General features: G+C 44.6%; 1 protein-coding gene across 3 annotated transcripts in view; it reads left to right on the top strand.

The window, feature by feature from the left end:
* Sfxn5 (sideroflexin 5) overlaps nt 1-20280 on the top strand; it is a 113175-nt gene that overhangs the window by 14054 nt on the left and 78841 nt on the right. For all 3 annotated transcript variants that reach the window (XM_042699817.1, XM_042699816.1, XM_042699815.1), the window contains exons 2-3: nt 533-601; nt 14210-14287. In XM_042699817.1, the coding sequence (XP_042555751.1) occupies nt 533-601; nt 14210-14287 (147 nt within the window). The remainder of the gene's footprint in view (nt 1-532; nt 602-14209; nt 14288-20280) is intronic.

Below are 20280 nucleotides of genomic sequence, written 5' to 3'. Positions count from 1 at the left end.
AGCTGCCCCTCATCCTGAGGCTCATCACATCACATCTCCAGGGCTATGCATTGAAAGGAGGCCTCTGGGCTGTGAGCTTAGTGCTGCCATGCTTCATCTCTGCCTGGGGAGTAGAGCTGAACCTTGGAGAGGGCCCTGTGAGGGGCAGGGAAGCTGAGAGGTGGCTGGGGGCCAGGTCTCACCTCCAGCCTGCAGTGATGATTGGGAGTGTCTGAGGATTCAGAATAGATGTTAGGACTATGGAAGAAAGGGAGGACAGTGAGAAGCACCTGGAAGGGAAGTTCAGCTACTCAGCCATCGAGTGTCTCAGTGGTCTCTCTGAGCTGACTTTAGGAAGCTCTCAGCCCAGAAAAGCTGCCCTCGAGTTCTCTGAATGACAAGGCTTCATGGGCCTTCATTACCCACAGTGTGGAGTCCTTCAGATTGGGGGACCCAACTCACAATGATGAGTTTGGAATGGGGTTCCTAGTGTTCTGAGGATGGTATACCACATCTGACCTCCCCTCCTCTCCTTTCCCACCTTCTTCTCCAGACGTCCTTCTATGGCCGCTTCAGGCACTTCTTGGACATCATTGACCCTCGCACACTCTTTGTCACTGAGGTGAGTCATGGCCACCATTCTCACTGGAGGACCTGGGGCTACTGTACCTTGTCATTTGGGAATGTGTGGGTCATCTGAAGGAAGGTGGGGGGGGGGAGAAGGGAGGGGAGGAAAAGAAAGATAACATATCTAAATCTTTATCAACCAGAAAGAGTTCCCTTGCCCTTTGTTTGCTGTGTGCCTTTCCAGGGCATTTCATTTGCATCTCACAATGTTCTTTCAAGACAGGTGGCATTGTTATTACTATTTACAAGTGTAATGAAGCCAGGTATTGGTGGGTCACATCTGTAATCTTAGCTACTCAGGAGGCTGAGATCTGAGGATCACTGTTCGAAGCCAGTCCAGGTAAGAAATGTGTGAGACTCTTATCTCCAATTAACCACCAGAAAATGGGAAGTGGTGCTGTGACTCAAAGTGGTAGAGTGCTAGCCTTGAGCGGAAAAAGCTCAGGGACAGTGCCAAGGCCCTGAGTTCAAGCCACATGACCAACTAAAAGTTAAAATAAAAAGAAAAAAAGTAATGAATTTACTAGAACTACATGAATTATATGCTCATTACAAAAGGTTATACAAGACTGAAACTCCATTGTAGAAAGCTTGTCTATTATGCAAGGGTTCCTGGGTTTGATTCCAAGCACTTCACTGCAAAGAAAAACACATACACAGAGAGACAAAGACAGAGAGAGAAGGGCAGGAGAGGGAGAGGGAGAGGAAGCGAAATGAGACAGACATGAGAGAGATTCAAATAGTACAGACAGATGTGGTGTTTTTTGTTTGTTTTGTTTTGGTTGTGGGGTACCACTTTAAGCCATAGCTCCATTTCTGGTTTTCTGGTGGTTAGTTGGAAATAAGAGTCTAGTAAACTTTCCTGCCTGGGCTGGCTTGAACCTCAGTCCTCAGATCTCAGCCTCTTGAGTAACTAGGATTAGGTGTGAGCCAACAGTGCCCATCTACAGAGTGTTTACGTAGAATAAGAAGTTATCTTTCATTATCCTCCTTACCCAGTTCCTTCCTCTTTCAGGTAACAATTGACAATTGTTGATGGCTTTTAATATTAGGTCTTTTAAGCCCTTTAAAAACTGTTCTATGATTTTTGACAAATATGTTCAGTCCTATCTCTACAACTACTGTCAAGATGTAATACATTTTCATCATCCTGTTTCTTTATAATCCATTTGCCCTTCCCCCAGCCCCCGTGGCTCCTCTTCTGCTTTCTGTTTTTATTGTTTTTTTATTCCCAGCCCATTGCATTAGTAGTCTCCTACAGCATGCCATCTTTTAACATAATGACTTGAGATCTGTCCATGTTGTTGCATGTATCAATACTCATATCTTCTTATTGGTGAGTAGAGTTCCATAGAAAGGATGTTCCAGAATTTGTTTATCTATTCACTTGTTGATGAACACTTCCACTTTTTCCAGTTTTGTGCTATTATGAATAAAACTGCTATGAATATTCTTTTTATGGATGTATGCTTTATGTCTCTTGAATAAATAACTAAGAATGGGATTGATGGTTCATATGATAAGCATAATGAATACAATAGCTGACCTTACCAGAAACTGCTACACTGTTGTTCAAAGTGGTTGTTCATCTTACATTCCTATCAATGATCTTTAAAAGTTCTAGTAGTTCCACTTCCTCACCAACACTTGCTATTATCAAATTTTACATTTTGGGGGAATACCTTCCTAAGATGTGTGTGTTTTTAAAAGCTTTTCATTTGTATTTTCAACTGTGCAAGAATACAGGTACATATAAAATAGCAAGCATTTTATTTTGTTTTATTTTTTGTTGGCCGTGGGGCTTGAACTCAGGGCCTAGGTGCTGTCCCTCAGCTCTTGAGCTCAAGGCTAGTGCTCTACCACTCGAGCCACAGAGCTACTTCCAGTTTTTTGGTGGTTTGTTGGCGATAAGAGTCACACAGACTTTCCTACCCAGGCTGGCTTTGAACTGCTCTTCTCAAATCTCAGCCTCCTGAGTAGCTAGGATTACAGGCGTGAGACACTGGTGCCCAGTGTTTTTATTTTTTATTTTATTTTACTTATTGTTATTTAAAGGTGATGTACAGAAGGGTTAAAGTTACATAAGTCAGGTAATGAGTACATTTCTTTTTGAGCAGTGTCACATCTTTCCTCATTTTCTCCTTCCCAACCCCCTTCCCCCACGTGCTGCAGCAAGCATTTATGAAATGCACTCTGAGCAAGGCAATTTGTAGGCAGTTTTCTCAAATTGACACGAAATAATTATACATATTTGCAGGGTAGTGTTTCCATGCACATATATATTGTGTAATGTTCAAGTTAGAATAAGCCTATCAGTTCCCTGAAACATTGATAACTTCTTTGTGTTGAATTTGCAAGTATTTTACATGTTTGAGCTCATCAGATTAGTTCAAAGCCACCTTAGAAGGGGGATCTATTATACATTCCATTTTACAGCTGAAGAAATAGAGACAGAAGTGTCATGTATATGGTGCTGGCTGGTGGTGGAGCCAGAGTATGAACCCAGGTAGGCTTGTTCTCAGAAAGTTTGCATTTCCTGTTCAGGTAATCTAAATTACCTGTTCAGGTTGTCCTGTTCAGGGAATTTATCTGGGATGACTTGGCCTGCAGAAGGCCTAACCACCTCATACCCTGAGGCAAGTCATTGAACCTTTAAGGTGACCAGCATTTCACTCACCTCTCTATGCTGAATACTGGCTTTGTGCAACCCTGGAGTTGACCAGTTCTGGGAGAGAAAGGCCATGGTGGAAGGAAGCACAAACTTGCTGCACCTGGGCTTAGAAGCATTCCCAGTGTAACTAGGTGGCAGCCCAGGAAGTATGGGAATTACCCAATATGTGGTTTCCTGCTACAGCTTAGCAAGGACGAGGAGTTGAGGTATGTTAGTACTCAGCCTTTTTTTTGCTCCTTAGAGCTTCCTACCCCCTTGTGAGGGTTCACTTCTGGATTTTGTCTGGAGTCATAATGAATATTATTATATAAAAATTGGAGGAAACCTTAAGAAACTACTGAGCCACTGGTGCCAGTGGCTCACGCTTGTAATCCTAGCTGCTCAGGAGGCTTAGGTCTTAGGATCACAGTTTGAAGCCAGCCCAGACAGAAAAAAATCGTGAAACTCTTATCTCCAATATACTACTCAGAGAAAGCTGGAAGTGGTGCTGTGGCTCAGGTGGTAGAGCACTTGCCTTGAACACAAAGAGGCTCAGGTACAGTGCCTAGGTCCCTGAATTCAAGCCCCGGGATTGGCAAAAAACAAAGGAAGGAAGGAAAGAAAGAAAGACAAAAGAAAAAAAGAAGGAAGGAAGGAAACAAGAAGGAAGGAAACTGTTGACCAAGCTTAGGTAATATGTCATCCTAGAAAGTTCTAGAACTATGCAAAACAAAATGCAATTGCAGTGAAATTCTAACATAAAGGCTATTTGCTTGGTGTCCTCAGTAGAGGCTTGTGCTAATGGTGGACTTCAAGGCATGGTGAGAAAAAGTAGAGAGGAACTTGGCAGGTGAGAAGGTATTTCAGATTGCCAGGACAGGCTGGAGTTTTGAGGATGGATGAGCCTCTTCAGGGCAGCTTGCTACAAGTACCATGAGACTCACACCCTTCTTCCAGTCCTCCTTCTTCTCACCCTCAGATCATTTCATTGTATTCTTCTCTTCCTTGATCTACAGCTATGTTCTGCAAACTCTTACTTTTTTGTGTGTGTGTGTGTCATGGGGCTTGAACTCTGGGCCTGGGCACTGTCCCTCAGCTCTTCAGCTCAAGGCTAGCACCCTACCACTTGAGCCACAGCGCCACTTCCCGTTTTCTGGTGGTTTATTGGAGATAGGAGTCTGACAGACTTTCCTGCCTGGGCTGGCTTTGAACTCTGATCCTCAGATCTCAGCCTCCTGAGTAGCTGGGATTATAGGTGTGAGCCACTGACACCCGGCTAAACTCTTACTTTTTGAAAGACCTTAACATTTATTTTTTTATTTTATTTTTGTCTGTCTTGGGGCCTGATCTCTGGGCCTGGGCTCTGTCCCTCAGCTCTTCAGCTCAAGGCTAGTGCTCTACCACTTGAGCCACAGAGCCACTTCTGGCTTTTTCTGTTTATGTGGTGCTGAGGAATCAAACCCAGGGCCTCATGCATGCAAGGCAAGCGCTCTACCACTGAGCCACCTTCCCAGTCCCAGACCTTAACATTTTTTTTTTCTGCTTATGTGGTGCTGAGGAATCGAATCCAGGGCCTCATGCATGCAAGGCAAGCGCTCTACCACTGAGCCACCTTCCCAGCCCCAGACCTTAACATTTTTATGTACGACAAAAACGTGTTGACCTATTTCTCTTTATCAGTCAATAAAAAAAATCATAGGCTTTTTCGCCCTCTCACTACTAGTTTAAATACAAAAGTAACATTTGCCACCTAGAAAATAACAAGGCAATAGCAGTTTTAGAATAATTTTCAAATCTTTCCCTTTATCAGAGCTCTGATAGGTTTCCTAGAGAGAACTACCTCCCTTCCCTATCACACCTGAGTTAGGGATGGTTACCAGGGGCAACTGCCAGCCTGTGGGAAAGTTTCTGCTCCCAGAAGATCTTATAGCCTCTACAAAGTCTGGAAAGGCCTTGAGTGGGACCTGTAGGCCAGAAAGGTAGTGGCCTTCATCTTCACCATCTCCAGTTCAGGAATGCTGTTTGGCAAGATCATCTCTATTGATAGATACCATGAGAAATTACAGCCAGCAAGATGCATGTTTCTAATCTCAGCCCCATCCTCACCCCTGAGTCATGAGACACAGGCAGGCCAGGCTGTCCCCAACTGCTGGTTAGTCCACAGACTGTGGCTCATATTTTGTAAAACACTGTCCAGGGCTCATAGCTGGACATCACAGGAAGTGGCCTTGGAAGCTGGACATCCTCAGGTGTAGAGATCCTGGCAGCCTGAATCATCTAATGACCTGGTTTTTAGGAGCAGTAGCTAAATCAATGGAGAGACTCATCTTCAGAGAGTTCTGCAGCTGCTTGTTTGCAATTTATAACTGACCAAGCTTTAAAAAGATTCCAACCCTTGTATGTGTAATGAGGCAGAGGAAATTTTATTCACAGTAATTTCTCTTAGGAAGAAGGCTGTCTTTGTTCTCAGAATGCCTTGAACAAGGCTTCAAAGGAGGAGGAGGAGGTTGTTCTGCTTGACAGAGAGGGAGAATTGTGCTTTTTTGATCCTAAAAGGAGAGAGGATAGGGAAGGAAGAAGAGGAGGAAGCAGTGGGAAGGCGCATCGGGTGCCAGGATGAGCTGGAAGGCCCGCATAAAGCAGTGTCCCAGTGAGGGCATGCATAGGTCTCTTCTGACGTTGTGTCGTGCTTATGAAAAGTTGAAAACTGTGGTAGGGTCCTGTCTGTGGTCATTTGCAGGAAACAGAGGGCAAACTCAGTCTGGTTCATGAACTTTATAAGATCAAATTATTTGGGGGACATGAAGGTTGGCGAGTTCCTGTCCTGGGTGCAGTATGTGCAGCATCAGGTCAGGGAAGTAAACCACCAGGAGCTTGCAAAGCCCTTATCATGAAGTAAGGACAGCCTCGAAGTAGCTGGGATTATAGGTCCGAGCCATCTTTTATTTTTGTGATACTGAAAACGGAACCCACAGCCTTACACATGCTAGGCAATGTTTAAAAGTCACATTTTATGCATAAATAACCATCTCTGGTTAGGCTTTTAGATCTAATAGCTAGGTTGCTTCCCATCTTTTGCTTCTTTGCAACAAACACTCTTGGACATATTGCTTTTTTTTTTTTTTTGGGGTCCGGTCATGGGGCCTGAATTCTAGGCCTGGGCACTGTCCCTCAGCTCTTCAGCTCAAGGCTAGCGCTCTACCACTTGAGCCACAGCGCCACTTCTGGCTTTTTTCTTTTTGCTTATGTGGTGCTGAGGAATTGAACCCAGGGCCTCAAGCATGCAAGGCAAGCGCTCTACCACTGAGCTACCTTCCTAGCCCCTGGACATATTGCTTTTAATTTTTGCTAACATTTTTTTTTTTGGTCATTGTACTTGAACTCAGGGCCTGGGTGCTGTCCCTCAGCTCTTCAGCTCAAGGCAAGTGCTCTACCACTTGAGCAACAGTATCACTTCCAGTTTTCTGGTGGTTTATTGGGGATAAAAGTTTCACGGACTTCCCTGCCCAGGCTGGCCTTGAACCGTGATCCTCAGATCTCAGCCTCCTGAGTAGCTAGGATTACAGGCATGAGCCACCTGCACCTGGCCTAACTTTGTTTTTTTAGAATAAACTCCGAAGAGTATAAACAAGCTGGTGATCATTACTGTTTGTGTGTGTGAGTAAGAGAGAGAGAGAGAGAGAGAGAGCACGCGAGAGAGCGTGTGTGTGTATGTGTGTGTGTGTGTGTGTGTGTGTGCACGTGTGTGTGCGCTCTACTAGTAGGCCTTGAACTCAGAGCCTGGGTGCTGACCCTGAGTTTTTTCTCTCAAGGCAAGCACTCTACCATTTGAGCCACAGCTCCACTTCTGGCTTTTTGGTGGTTAAGTGGAGATAAGAGCTTCACAAAGCCGGCGTCAATGGATCACGTCTGTAATCCTAGCTACTTGGGAGGCTGATATCTGAGGATCCCAGTTCAAAGCCAGCAAGACAGGAGTGCCTATGAGACTCTAATCTCCAATAAACCACTCAGAAAACCAGAAGTAGTGCTGTGGCTCAAGTGGTAGTGCACTAGCCTTGAGCTGAAAAGCTGAGGGACAGCGTCCAGACCCAAAATTCAAGTCCCATGACTGACAAAAAAAAAAAAAAGAATCTCACACACTGTCATGCCCCAGTTGGCATTAAACTGCAATCCTCAGATCTCAGTCTCCTGAGTAGTTAGAATTATAAGCATGTGCCATTAGTGCCCAACTTGGTCATAATTTTTTTTAAAGCTCTTGGGATAGAGCTGATAGACTGATGTCCTGCCTTTACCTGGTGAGCTGGCAGAATGGCAGACTCCTAATGTGATTGAAGGTCAGCCGCAGGGAAAATTGTCCTTGTTTTTCATTCCCTTGAGCCTTTAAGAGGGTAGCTTATGGTCTGTAGAAGCCAAGGATCTATCCCAGCAAATACAGGTATAACTTAGGGTATGGGGGAAATCTGGGACTGCCAGGAAGGACAAAGAGCTTAGGATAGTGGTGGAGAACAAGAGAAGAGCCCATGTCCTACAGCTTTGAGTCCATACATAATTGTATGGTCAAGTCAGGGGAAAAAGATTGCCCTGACCCCAAGCAGATGCAAGACTAGCCCAGGTGCTAGGGTCATAGCTCAACTGGTAGAGTGCCTGTCTAGCAAGCTTAAGTCCTTGAGTTCAAATCTCACCATCACCAAAATAACAAAAACCCAAACAGCCCCTTGAGAATGATAGGCTATTAAACAGTCAAGCCATGAAATGTACATAGCCTTCTGTCCTCCCTATTTCCTTGTCTACCCCACTCCCCAGCCCAATTCTCCCCTGTCTCTCAACTCTCTTGTTCTTAGTTCTGTAAATTTTGGGACTCCCAAACTCTCCACTGTACCTCAAACTCTTGTTTCCATCTTACCTACTTCCTCTAAACATTTTGGAAAAATTCCTCTTTTTTTTTTTTTTTTCCAGTATCAGCCTGGGCTCAGCTTGGAGTGACAGTAAAGAGGGCCTCTTTCTCTCTGTCCCACTTTGGTCAGCTGTGGGACTTGAACTCAGGGCCTGGGCTCTGTCCCTGAGCTCTTTCACGCAAGGCTAATGCTTTACCACTTTGAGCCACAGCACCACTTCTGTTTTTCTGGTGGTTAATTGGAGATGAATTTCATGGACTTTACTGCCTGGGCTGGCACCAAACTTCTATCTTTAACTCTCAGGATTATAGGCATGAGCCACTGGCACCCTTTCCTTTTCTTACCTGGATACCTGCCCTGCGGCCATGAGCTTGGGAAGGCTCAGGCCTTGCTGTGGTTTCTTTGGGAGTCAGTTGCTGTTGTGAGTACTGCTCCTAGGCTGATGTCTAGTAGAACTGAAGAGTTGAGGGTTCCTGGGGTTTGTGGGTAACCTTCATCATTCTGTGAGACCTTAGACAAGGAAGTACCCTTTCCTCTTGGCTCTGAACTTCTCAGCAACATGATGGTCAGGATGGTTCTGTCATGCATGCACAGAGGGCTGATCTTTGCTATGTCCAAGTAAACAGGGAGCAATCTCTTGGAGTCCCAGAGTTCTGTGAGACCAACATCACTGCTGAGTGACTTTGGTTTTCTACACTAGAATCTGAACTTGTAACTCTGACCATGCCGTTCACTTTCCCTTAGCAACTCCAATCACTACTTCTGTTACATGTTCATGGCCCTGAGTTAGTGTTAGGTTAGAGAGGTTAGTTTAGGTACTGTGGTCCTGAAAGATTCCTGGAACTAGCTGCTCTGTGCATGTTATCATCTCTCATAGGTAAGTTAGGCACATGGAAGATAAGTGGTCAGGGACCTCAAAGAGTTGTAAATGGAATCCTCTCTGTTTAGAGAAGAAAGCAACATCATTTCTGGAAGATTCCTAAAGAAGGTAGCATGAACCTTAAGGATAGATGGGACTGCTGATGGGTGGCTAAGAGGATAGGCATTCTGGGGAAGGAAACAGAAGACAGGAGTATCTAAGTGCCACCCACAAGGTGAGTTTCTATATTGGAAGAGGGGTGAAATATTTCTGGGTGTTACTTACCTCTTGGCCAAGTGCTATCACTAGTTGTATTAAATAGACAAAATAGTATAATACGTTAAATATTTGGATTATATAGGCATCTTCCATTAGATGTAACTTGGGACTGTGTGTCCAGGAAAGATTAGCTTTGCGGGGCTGGGAAGGTGGCTCAGTGGTAGAGTGCTTGCCTTGCATGCATGAGGCCCTGGGTTTGACTCCTCAGCACCACATAAACAGAAAAAGTTGGAAGTGGTGCTGTGGCTCAAGTGGTAGAGTGCTAGCCTTGAGCTGAAGAGCTGAGGGACAGTGCCCAGGCCCAGAGTTCAATCCTCATGACCACCACCACCACCAACAACAAAGTCACTGCTTCTGAATTGCCTTTCCAGACATATGGGACTGCAGAGGACCTTCTAGAAATCACACTCCTGTCAAGGAGACTGTCATGGTGACATTTTACAGTGGGCTGGCCCAATAGAGGTATTTGGAAGGCTGCAGGATGGGCTGTCCTACTCTAGGCCTCAGGCAGAGTCATAGCTTTGCATCCTTGTCTTTGTACCAGCTGGACCCCCTCACAGCTTTTGCATTCAGGGACTGACTACTTTGTTCTTGGTAGAAAAGACTTCCTACAAAGTTCACCAGGCTCCAACCTCCCAGCATCTCTCCTCCTCAAAGACCTGGGCCTTTCTGCCGAGGTTCACAACCCAGCAGTGGGAGAGGATGGTGAAAACAGGGAGACCCTCCTCTTAGACCCCAAGTCTTTCCAAACTTGCCCCTTCCCAACCTCTGAAATAGCCAGGTCTCTCTGGACAGGTGGTCTGGGCCCTACCCATCCCACAGGGCCTGGAACCCTGGTCTCTTAAACTTGACAGAGGCTTAGGAAGACTGAGGCTAGCCTATAGCACCCAGAGTGAAGAGCCCCATCCAGCTTTCTTCAAGCCTAGGTCCACAGGCTTGTCTTTAGGAACTTTGGATTTAGTTCTCTTTCACTCACACCCTTTGCCAAGCTCAGAACTTATTGGAACTTATGCTTTTGGCAAGAGGGCTCCTTTTGATGACCGTGTCAAATGAGATGGAATCTGGCCAGGTTGTTATAGGAACTCAGGAGAATCCCTGGAGTGGGAAAAATAATGAGAGCACAGAGCCATTCACTATTCATCATTGGAAAGTAGAGCAAGCATTGTCCAGGTTTTGCAGAGGCCAAGGCAACAGGAGGGAGCTGGCTGGGATAAGGGATCCTGGTGCAGCTCTAGGTTTTAAGAGTGTTGTGGGTAGGGGAAGTATACGCAGAGCAAAGATCTGACTAAATTCTGGGTTCAAATGCTAAATTTCTCACTTACTATTTGTGTGACCTCAAACAAGTTGAAACAATCACTATTGCCAGGTACCAATAACTAATCCTAGTTTAGGAGGCTGAGACTTGAAATCACGGTTCAAAGCCAGCCTGGGCAAGAAAGTCTGTGAGACTCTTATTTCTAATTAACCACAAAAAAACAGAAGTGGAGGAGTGCTCAAGTGGTAAACCACCAGCGTTGAGCCAAAAAAACACTAAACAGCAGCACTCAGACCCTGAGCCTAAGCTCCAATATTGGCAGGGTTGTGGATGTGTGTGCACACATGCACCCGTGCATGCGCGTGTTCGCATACACACACACACACACACACTCAAATTAAAATCTAGAAGGAACATCAGTCCCCCTCTTTTGTTTTTGGTGATGCTGGGTTTACATTCAGAGTATTTTGCCACTTGAGCCATGCTACTACCTCTATTTGCTTTTGTTGTTGTTTTTTGTTCATTGTAGGGCTTGAACTCTGGGCCTGGGTAATTTCCCTGAGCTCTTCAGTTCAAGGTGAGCGCTCTATCACTTGAGCCACAGCACCACTTCCGGTTTTCTGGTGGTTAATTGGAGATAAGAGTTCCACAGACTTTCCTGCCTGGTCTGGCTTTGAACTGTGATCCTCAGGTCTCAGCTTCCTGAGTAGCTAGGATTACAGGTGTGAGCCACTGGCACCTGGCTGCTTTTGTTGTTTTTAAGATAAAGTCTTAGTTTTTGCCAGGACCAGCCTTGGAATGTACTCCTTTTATCTCCACCTCTTTGTAGCCAGAATTATAGATGCATACTACTATACCTGACCCTCAACTTCATTTTTCCCATGGTTATATCAAGTAGTATTTGCAAAGGAGATTTAAAATGACTTTTTTGTGCTTTATTATTTTTTTCTGACATTTTCTTTAAACAGAATGAATTGCTTATACAACTGGAGAAAAGGAAAAGGAGGAAGGAAGGAAGAGAAGGAAGGAAGAAAGAGAGAGGAAAAGAAAGAAAGAGAGAAAGAGAAAGAAAGAAAATCCCACAAAGCTATTTACTTTGGAAGTAAGAAGATTCCAGGAAAGGACTCTTTGGAATCTGGAAACTGACATCCATATATTTAAAAGAGGACAGACAGCTCTTGTCAGCCTTGAGGCTATTTCAAGAAAAGCTTTCCTGGCCCCCTGATTGCCAGATGTTCGGCTGTGGTCCAGGCTGGGGTTGACCAGCACTGGCCACATTTTGCTGTCCAGACAAGCTGATGGATGATGGACCTGGCTGTTAGTCTGGGTTGGCAGTGTTTCTTGCTGCAGTAGCATAGCAGGTGGCTGAACAGCCACCTTGCTGTCAGCTAGCTCAGCACACCCTGTCTGCTGCTGAGTGTCCCTCTGGGTACTGCCCCTTTTCCTAGATCAAGGGACTAGTGTTGAGGTCTCTGTACTGCTGTTCCTAGCTAGTCTTGTCTTATAGACAAAGGGAAACAGCTGGTGTCACTGGGTTTCTTCCCCCATACTTGCCATCCTTTTGTGTAGAATCTTTAATACCTGGACATAAGCTACCTTTATCACTGTTGTCTGTTTATTGTTCATTCTTTTAGGTATGCCACATATACATTAAAATGCATGATTTCTAAGCGTATGGTTTAATTAATTCTTACATCTGTTTATACCCATATAACCACCACAATCAAGACATGGAATAATTATGCCACAGGATTCTTTGTGTGCTTTTCCCAGTCAGTACTGCCTCCAAGTTTAACATTGTAATAATTTCTACCGCCCTAGGCTAGTTTTGCCTGTTTTTGAACTGCATGTGTACTCTATTGTGCCTGTTTTGTTGTTTGCTTTTTTTTTTTTTTTTTGAGACTGGCTATGTAGCCCAGGCTGGCCTCAAATTCAATGTCCACCTGCCTCAGCCTTCCAAGCATTAGGCTTACAGGTGTATGCCCTGTCTTTTCTCACTTACCATTATTTGCATTGGTTATGTGGCTATGTAACAAACTCTGCCACCACCCCTAAATTAGTGGCTTGAAATACCCAATAACATAATTACTTTGCTTATTGAGCTTCAATTTAGGTAGGGATTGGAGAGGGTGATTTGTCTTTGCCATATGGCAATGGCTAGGACAGCTGGGTGGACTAAGGAGCTGGAAGGGCCACTTAAAAATGGTTTGCTTGGGCTATGTGCTGGTGGCTCATGCCTGAAATCCTAGCTACTCAGGAAGCTGAGATGTGAGGATCACAGTTTGAAGCCAGCCCAGGCAGGAAAGACTCTTATCTCCAACTAATAGAAAACCAGAAGTGGATCTATTGCCCAAAGTGGTAGTGCTCTAGTCGAGCACGAAAACTAAGGGACTGTGCCCAGACCCTGAGTTCAAGCCCCACAACTGACTAAAATAAAACAAAAAATCACAATGGTTTGTTCACATGGTAGAGCAATAGGTGCTTGCTGTTGACTGGTGCTTCAGTTGGAGCTGTGTGCCATTGCTTAGTTCTTATGCATGCAGATCTTTCCTGAGCTGTTTGGGCTCCCTTGCAGCATGGTGGCTAGATTCTAAGAGAGTATCCATCTAGATAAAAAGGTGAAAGAACAGGGCATTTTGTGATCTAACCTGAGGTCATATCATTTTCCTTCTGCCATTCTCTATATGTTGAGGCAGTGACAAAGCCCTATCTAGGCTCAAAGGGATAAAAACAGTTCTAGAAGATCACAGGAGATGAGGATATTGAGGTTGCCATCTTTGGAAAAATGCATTCTTCCCTATAATGTCTGTGAGAGTTATCTACATTGTAGCATATATTTATAGTTTACTTTTTGAATTGTTGTGTAATATCTCTTTGTGTATATATTGTGTTTTACTTTTCCACTCTCTTATTAACTACTTGCAGCATGGGGCTATATGAATCATACTTCTATGAACTTTTTTTTTTTTAACATTCTTATACACGTTTGTAAAGACTACCTCCTATCTGTTGCTCTCTCTTTATCTTTTAAGATTTTAAAAGTCATATGATTCAACTTTCTATTTGTTCTGTCTGTGTGTGTCAGTTATTGTACAAAATCTCTGCTAGTGCTTTTAAAATGTCGAAAGCATAGTATATTGCCTTATAAAAGCTTCTGACGTTACAAATGAGTTTAAAGTTCCTCCTGACATCCCATGTCAAGTGTAGGCCCTTTCTCCTACCTATAAGTTCCTAACCCTGTCACCAGTGGGTCTCATCCCAGATCTTTTTGTTACACTTATACCACAGATGTTCTCATAGAAAATATTGCTTTATCTCTGTGTGTGAATTGTCTGGTATAATGAACACATCATACTACTTGGCAATATGCTTTCTCACTCAACAAAATATGGAGATATGGCTTTGGAATACGTTCCTTACTTTTTGTTTAGGTGCTTGAACAGCCCTTATTTAGGTGCTTGAACAGCCTATACAATCAAAGTCCAGCCATTTCCCTGTGGAAAGGTTTTTAGGTGGTATCCTTCTGATGTTTTGTGTGTTCTATGAACTGACGGCTGAGGTCCGATACCCGGTGGACACTGGCACTTTGGTTGATGCTGGTACAGTTCCATATGACTTTCAGGAGCCTTGAACTCACACTCACATCTCTTTTCTTTTCTTCACAGAGACGTCTGAGAGAAGCCGTGCAACTACTAGAGGACTATAAGCATGGGACCCTGCGCCCAGGGGTCACCAATGAGCAGGTGACTGGGGGAGGGGAAGGAAGGACCACTTTAATGAGTACAGAATCTAATGGTTAGTGTGCCAAAGTTTTTCTTTTTGTTTGTAAACTTCATTTCAGAATGATTAATTTCACACTTTCAAAGCAACATCCATGAGTAGTTCAAAAGAATTAGAACACTTGTAATGAAAAACCAGCCTCTCTATTCCTGCTCTCCAGAAGCAACTACTTTCAACTGTTTGAAATAGAAATATAGAAATCTATGTTTCCAATGAATGTGCTTACCTATACTGATATTTTTCAAGTAGTTCTACTTTGCAGATGAGATTCAGCTCTCTTACTATCTACCCTGAAAATATACTTCTTCCTTCTGTTCCATCCCCCTTCCAAAAGAGTGATCATTGTCTGGATGGGTCTATAATTACTTAGTATTTGTGCTGTTACAAATTTTGTTGCAAATAACATTTGCTGGATAGGGAAGCTGATTGTATCATGATTATGTTTCTTCTCTTTTTCAACTTTATGTCTTATCTAGAGTTGATAATTGCTTCATTTTCCCCTACTGGTTTAGTTTCCTTTATATCATTTCTAACTCTTATTGCAAAGTCTAGCAAAATTTCAATATTTTTAGTGTCTTCTTTCAGTTTGGAGCTCCTGTCTTTCAGTTACACTTTTTTTTTTCCTTGAAAATTTCCTTTCTGGGGCCTACTACCAGTTCCATGTCTTTCTTTTTTTGTGGTTTCTACTGTAGTCTTGGTGAAATAAAAACCTCTTCCAGCAGCTCCTGGATACATGAAAGAAAAAAAAAAAAACATTTGGAGTCTTTTTATGTCTGAACAAATTGTAATTCTGCACTCAGCCTTAATTGATAGTTTGACTGAGGAGAAAATCCTAGGTTGACAAAAGTATTGCTCTATTTTTTTCTGGTTTCCAATATTGTTATTGAAAAATGGATGCCATTTCATTCCTGTTTTCTTACCTTGAAGATATTCATGATCTTCTCTTTAACCTTAAATTTTGTTTCTGCAATCTCACAATGCCATCTCTTTTAAAATTCATAATTTTGGAATCTTTATGATCTCTTCAAATCTGAAGACTTCTGTCTTTTAGTTCTGGCAAAAATTATTACACTGTTTCTTTGATTATCACACTATTTCTTTGATAATTATTATACTGTTTCTTCTCATTCTAGAATCCCTGTGAATCAACTGTTGGACATCTTAAGCTGGCACTCAAGCTTTGTTATCATTTTTCTCTTTTATATCAACACTACAGGGCAGATATGATACTAGGGCATGGGGATAGAACAGTTGAGAAGCTACATGAGGTTCCTTCCTCACAGAACCCCAGAAAAAGACAGTGATGTGAAGATACAATGACACTGTGGGGGAACCATTGAAATAGTAACCTACCCAGCCTTGGGAGGTCTAGAAGGATGTTCTTGCCTGAAATTTGAAGGATGAGAAGATGGCTGGTGAGGAGGGGCTGGGGTAGGAGTGGTTTAGGCAGGCGAGGAGTGGTTCAGTTGAGTCAGAGGTCAAGAGATCTAGCCCTGCCTAGGAAGAACAAGGCAGATGTTAGATAGTAGCACTGCAAAGTAAATGGAGGACAAATGTGTGAATGGACATGGCACATTGGCTAGATTCCTTTGTGAAGAGCCCTGGGGAGTAATGAGACAATGCAGGGTGAGGTCATGAGGGGTCTGTGTGTCCTAAGGCAGTTGCACTGTGGGCTGAGTGGTGGGCACCCCTGAGCAGGGAGAGCAGGATGTGGTCTCTGCCTTCGGCAGTGACACTTTGTTCTGGCACTGAGCCCTGAAGAACCTGGATGGCAGTGCTTGGTCCCAGAGTCCTCACACCTTGGTTATTCTTCTACTTGTCAGGGATGGGGCCTCTCCAAACCTTTCCTAGTGCTGCATCTCCTATCTCTTAGCCCAAGCTCTGCCCCCATTTTATGTCTTGAATTCAGAGCCTTGAACTTCATAGGCAGCCACTTTACCACTTGAGCCATTCCTCCAGCCCTTTCTACTTCTATTATTTTTCAAGTAGGGTCTGACACTTTTTCCAAGGCTTGCCTTAGGCAACAGACCCTTTATCTCTACTTCCTATGTAGCTAGGATTACAAGTACTCGACTTGGCCCTCTCTGTCCTGTCCTTGTTGAGATTGGCTTTTGGGGAGCACTTTTACATCCTGGAGTTAGGGAAACACAAAATCACATCTTCCCTCTTTGCTCAGCAGCTTCAAACTGCCTATCTTGTGTCCCAAGCCTGCTTTGTTTTCTCTTCTGAAAGCCTCTGTGTGCCTCATGGAAGCAGAGTAGGAGGGAAATTGGGGGCTGGCTTGGCATGGGTTGCCCTTCTCCATTCTGGTGCATGGTGGGGATACCTACAGGGTCCATCTGGTGGCTGGGTAGCACAGTGCTCTAGGTGTGAGCCTGCTGCTCTGGCTTTCTGGAAGCCACTCTTCCCTGTCTTTAGATCTTGAGGGTTGGACTGTGCAAGGTTGCCACAGTGCCTCCCTCCCTGGACCACAGTCAGCAAGGAAAGCTACTCCTCTGGCTTCCACAGACAGCAGAACATGGGTTTGGGGAAGCCTCATACACCTGGAATTAAGGACAGCCCCTAATCCTATTCCTAGCTCTGGCTGTCCATGCCTAAGGGTCACATCTGAAGAGGCTCAGGGCAGTTCCTGATATCAGATAGATAAGTGGCCTCCTCTGCACCTGTCCTGTTCTTTGGCAGGTGTGAGAGTCAGAATCCCTTGCCCTGAAGCCCTGAACAGTGCTGGGTGCTGTGGGTGCACTCTTTGCTGTACTCAGCTGGCCATCTTAGCTGACAGTAACAGCACTTCAGCAGAAGGTGTGCACAGGGAACCATCAGTTGCTCACCCCTGATGGTCCTGCTTCACTCTTCCATTAGTGGGCAGCTGATATCTTCTCCAGAGACTGCTGTCTTCTGAAATGTTTGCTGTACCGGTGAATAGTAAATCCTGAAAAATAAGCACAACTAATCCTTTGGGCTTAGCAGATAGACACTGGATGTGCTAGTCTTCAGTTAAACAACAAAACCACAATTGAGCAACAGCATAGTCATAGGCATGACCAATAAGATTTGTGGATGTTGTATGCTGGGGTCTTGCTGGATGGTCTGCATGGATCAAGGTAGGTAGGGTTAAATGTGGAAGACCCCTGCCAGGTAAACCAGCACTCATTGCATTCTTACCAAGTGCCAGTACCACACTAAGTGTTAGCACTTTATTAATTTTTTGGGGGGAGGGGTCCAGTCGTGGGGCCTAAATCTGGGACTGAGTGCTGTCCCTCAGCTCTTCAGCTCAAGGCTAGTACTCTACCACTTGAGCCACAGCACCACTTCCGGCTTTTTTCTATTTTGCTTATGTGGTGCTGAGGAATCGAACCCAGGGCCTCATGCATGCAAGGCAAGCGCTCTACCACTGAGCCGACTTCCCAGCCCCCAAGTGTTAGCACTTTATACCAATTATCTCAGTTAAGCTAATAGAAATCTATTTGGTGGGTACTTCTACCAACCCCATTTTATAGGCAAGAAAACTGCGACTCAGGGATCACATAGCCAGTATGTGGTAGGACAAGGATCTGATACAGCCTATTGGATCCAGGGCAAGGGACATACCCTGTAAGACACAGACAAAAGCTGAGATATAGAATGCAGTGGGGGACATGTGGAAAGGGAGGGATAGAGACAGAGAAACAGAGATAAAGAGGTGGAATGATGAGGCGAGAGGAAGTAGACAAGTTGGAAGGTTACTGGGTAGATTGTGAATGAGACACTGTTGCTGTGTCCTGCGGGGCAAGAGGGAACTATTGAGCGCTCTTGAGCAAAGGAGTAGTGTGGAGGTGGAGCCTGGTGGCAGTGCTGGGATGGGCTAGAAGAGGAAGCACAATTATAGAAACCAGCCTGGAAGCTACTGGAATAGCTTCCAGGAGTGGCAAGCATGTTTATGGGCACAATGTAGACTCGTGAGTGGGGTTCTTCCATCATTCCACATTCTGTAGAAGTGATGATGGATAAACAGCCAGCCTTTGCCAGCTACCCATTTCTGTACCAGAGTAACACAGTAGCAGCTCAGAGCCCCCGTGTAGGATGGATTTTTGTCCACAGCCACCAAGAAGAAGGGGTGACTGCGATGGAAGAGATTTGACAAGTCTTCTCCCACTGGCAGAAAAAAAAAACAAAACTGGGGTCAGCTGAGTTTGGAAGTGGCAGAGCAAGTACAAGAGGCTTAAAAAGTACTTGTACCCCAAATCTTCTGTGGGAGTCAGATTATTAGAAATGCCAGAGGGAAGGCTGGCCACTGGTCTCACCCAGCCTCCTGGCTTCAGGCTTTGGGATCCTTTGGGCCAGCCCCAGCTTGGTATTTCCAATTAACACAGAGAGGTGTTAGCCTACTAGCCGAGGCATGCATATGCAGTTTCAGGCATTGTGCTGGGTGCTCTAGACACATCTCTGGGCTGGGTCATGGTGGTGGCTTCCATTCTACCTGGATTTCTTTGTCCATTCCCAGTACAGTAGTCACAGTGACCTGTGAACACATATCATGCTGTTTGCCCTCTGCTCTAGGGTGCCCCACCCTTGGCACCATTGGCATTTGGAGCTGAGTACTTCTTTGCTGTGGGGCTGTCCTGTGCACTGCAGCTTGCATCTTTGTCTTCTACCCACTAGATGCCAATAACAAGCCCTCCCCAGACATGACAACTGGAAGTGTCTCTCATCCTTGCCCATTAAACCACACTGAGATTCTGTGTAGCAGAAACATTAGTGTCTGCTTTTCCACTCTGAGTAAAACCACAGTCCTCCACAGGCCTGTAAGTCCTCATTCTTCTCTGACCTGGTCTCCTACTCCTTTTTCCTTATTCAGTCTGCTCTGGCCATACCGCCTCCCGGCTGTCTCTCAAACGTGTCAGGCAGGCTTACTTTTGCCTCATGGCTTTTGCCATGAACAATCTCTCACCAGATATTTTCAGGCCTCGCTACTTCCTTCAGTTCACCTGAGACTCACCCGAACCATCCAGGTGCTATAATTTCTGTCCATGCTGCCTCCACATACTCCTTGTTCTCCTACCCTGGCCTACTTTTCCATGTTTGCTGAAGTGTTTATCCTTCTAACATGTCAGAGAATTTACTTTTTATTATTTTCATTGCTTACTTAGCCCATATGCTCCACAAAAGCTTTTTGTCTCTTTTTTTTTTTCTTTTTCCCACTGATGTTTCTTTATTGCCTAAAACAGTGCTTAACACATAGTGAATACTTAAGCAGTATTTGTTCACTAAATAATGAACTATTTTCACAATATTTATATCCTCATATTACAAATGAGGAGGTGAAGGCTCAGAAAGATTAAGTAAGTTGCCCCAAGTCATAAGGCCACCAAGTGGGAGATTTGGAACTCAAACCTGGGTGCAGCTCTCACTAGAGAGGAGCTTCATGGATAATATCACAACTGCTACTGTATGCCATGCAGAGGCTGGTGACAATCCCCCACCTTTCTGATGACTATAGAATTGGAGGGTGCCTTCACCCCATACAAACTGGTATAGGTACATATTACCTTGGCATCACCATGACAATAAAATTAATGTTAAGATATAATGCGATAAGCCCAACTGATAAATTAGGAAGTTTTTTGTTTGTTTGATGGAGGCATCCTTTTCCTTACAGAAGGATCCCCTTCAGGCTCTGTTTAATTACCTTCTGGAGGTTGTTTTAAATAGGCTCTGTCTTTGCTGCCTTAGGAGATTTGGAGAAGCAGCTTGGAAGGAGGAAGAGGGGAAGTGGAGGGAGCCAAACTGGGGGGAGGGGTGCAGGGCCTGGGCAGTTGCTCTCCCTCTGGGTCCTGGGGTGGGTCCTGTCCCCTAGAAACCTGTGGGATCCAATCCTCCCCCCGTCTCCATACTGAGGTTCAGGCAGGTTCAGAGGGCAGCTCAATGGAGACACTGGCTGCTTTTGAAATCAGTGAACTCATGCATTATTCCAGTCATC

This window comes from Dipodomys spectabilis, unplaced genomic scaffold, assembly GCF_019054845.1.
Source record: "Dipodomys spectabilis isolate Male_0828 unplaced genomic scaffold, ASM1905484v1 ptg000262l, whole genome shotgun sequence".
NCBI lineage: Eukaryota > Metazoa > Chordata > Mammalia > Rodentia > Heteromyidae > Dipodomys > Dipodomys spectabilis.
This window is presented reverse-complemented; position numbering and strand designations above follow the sequence as displayed.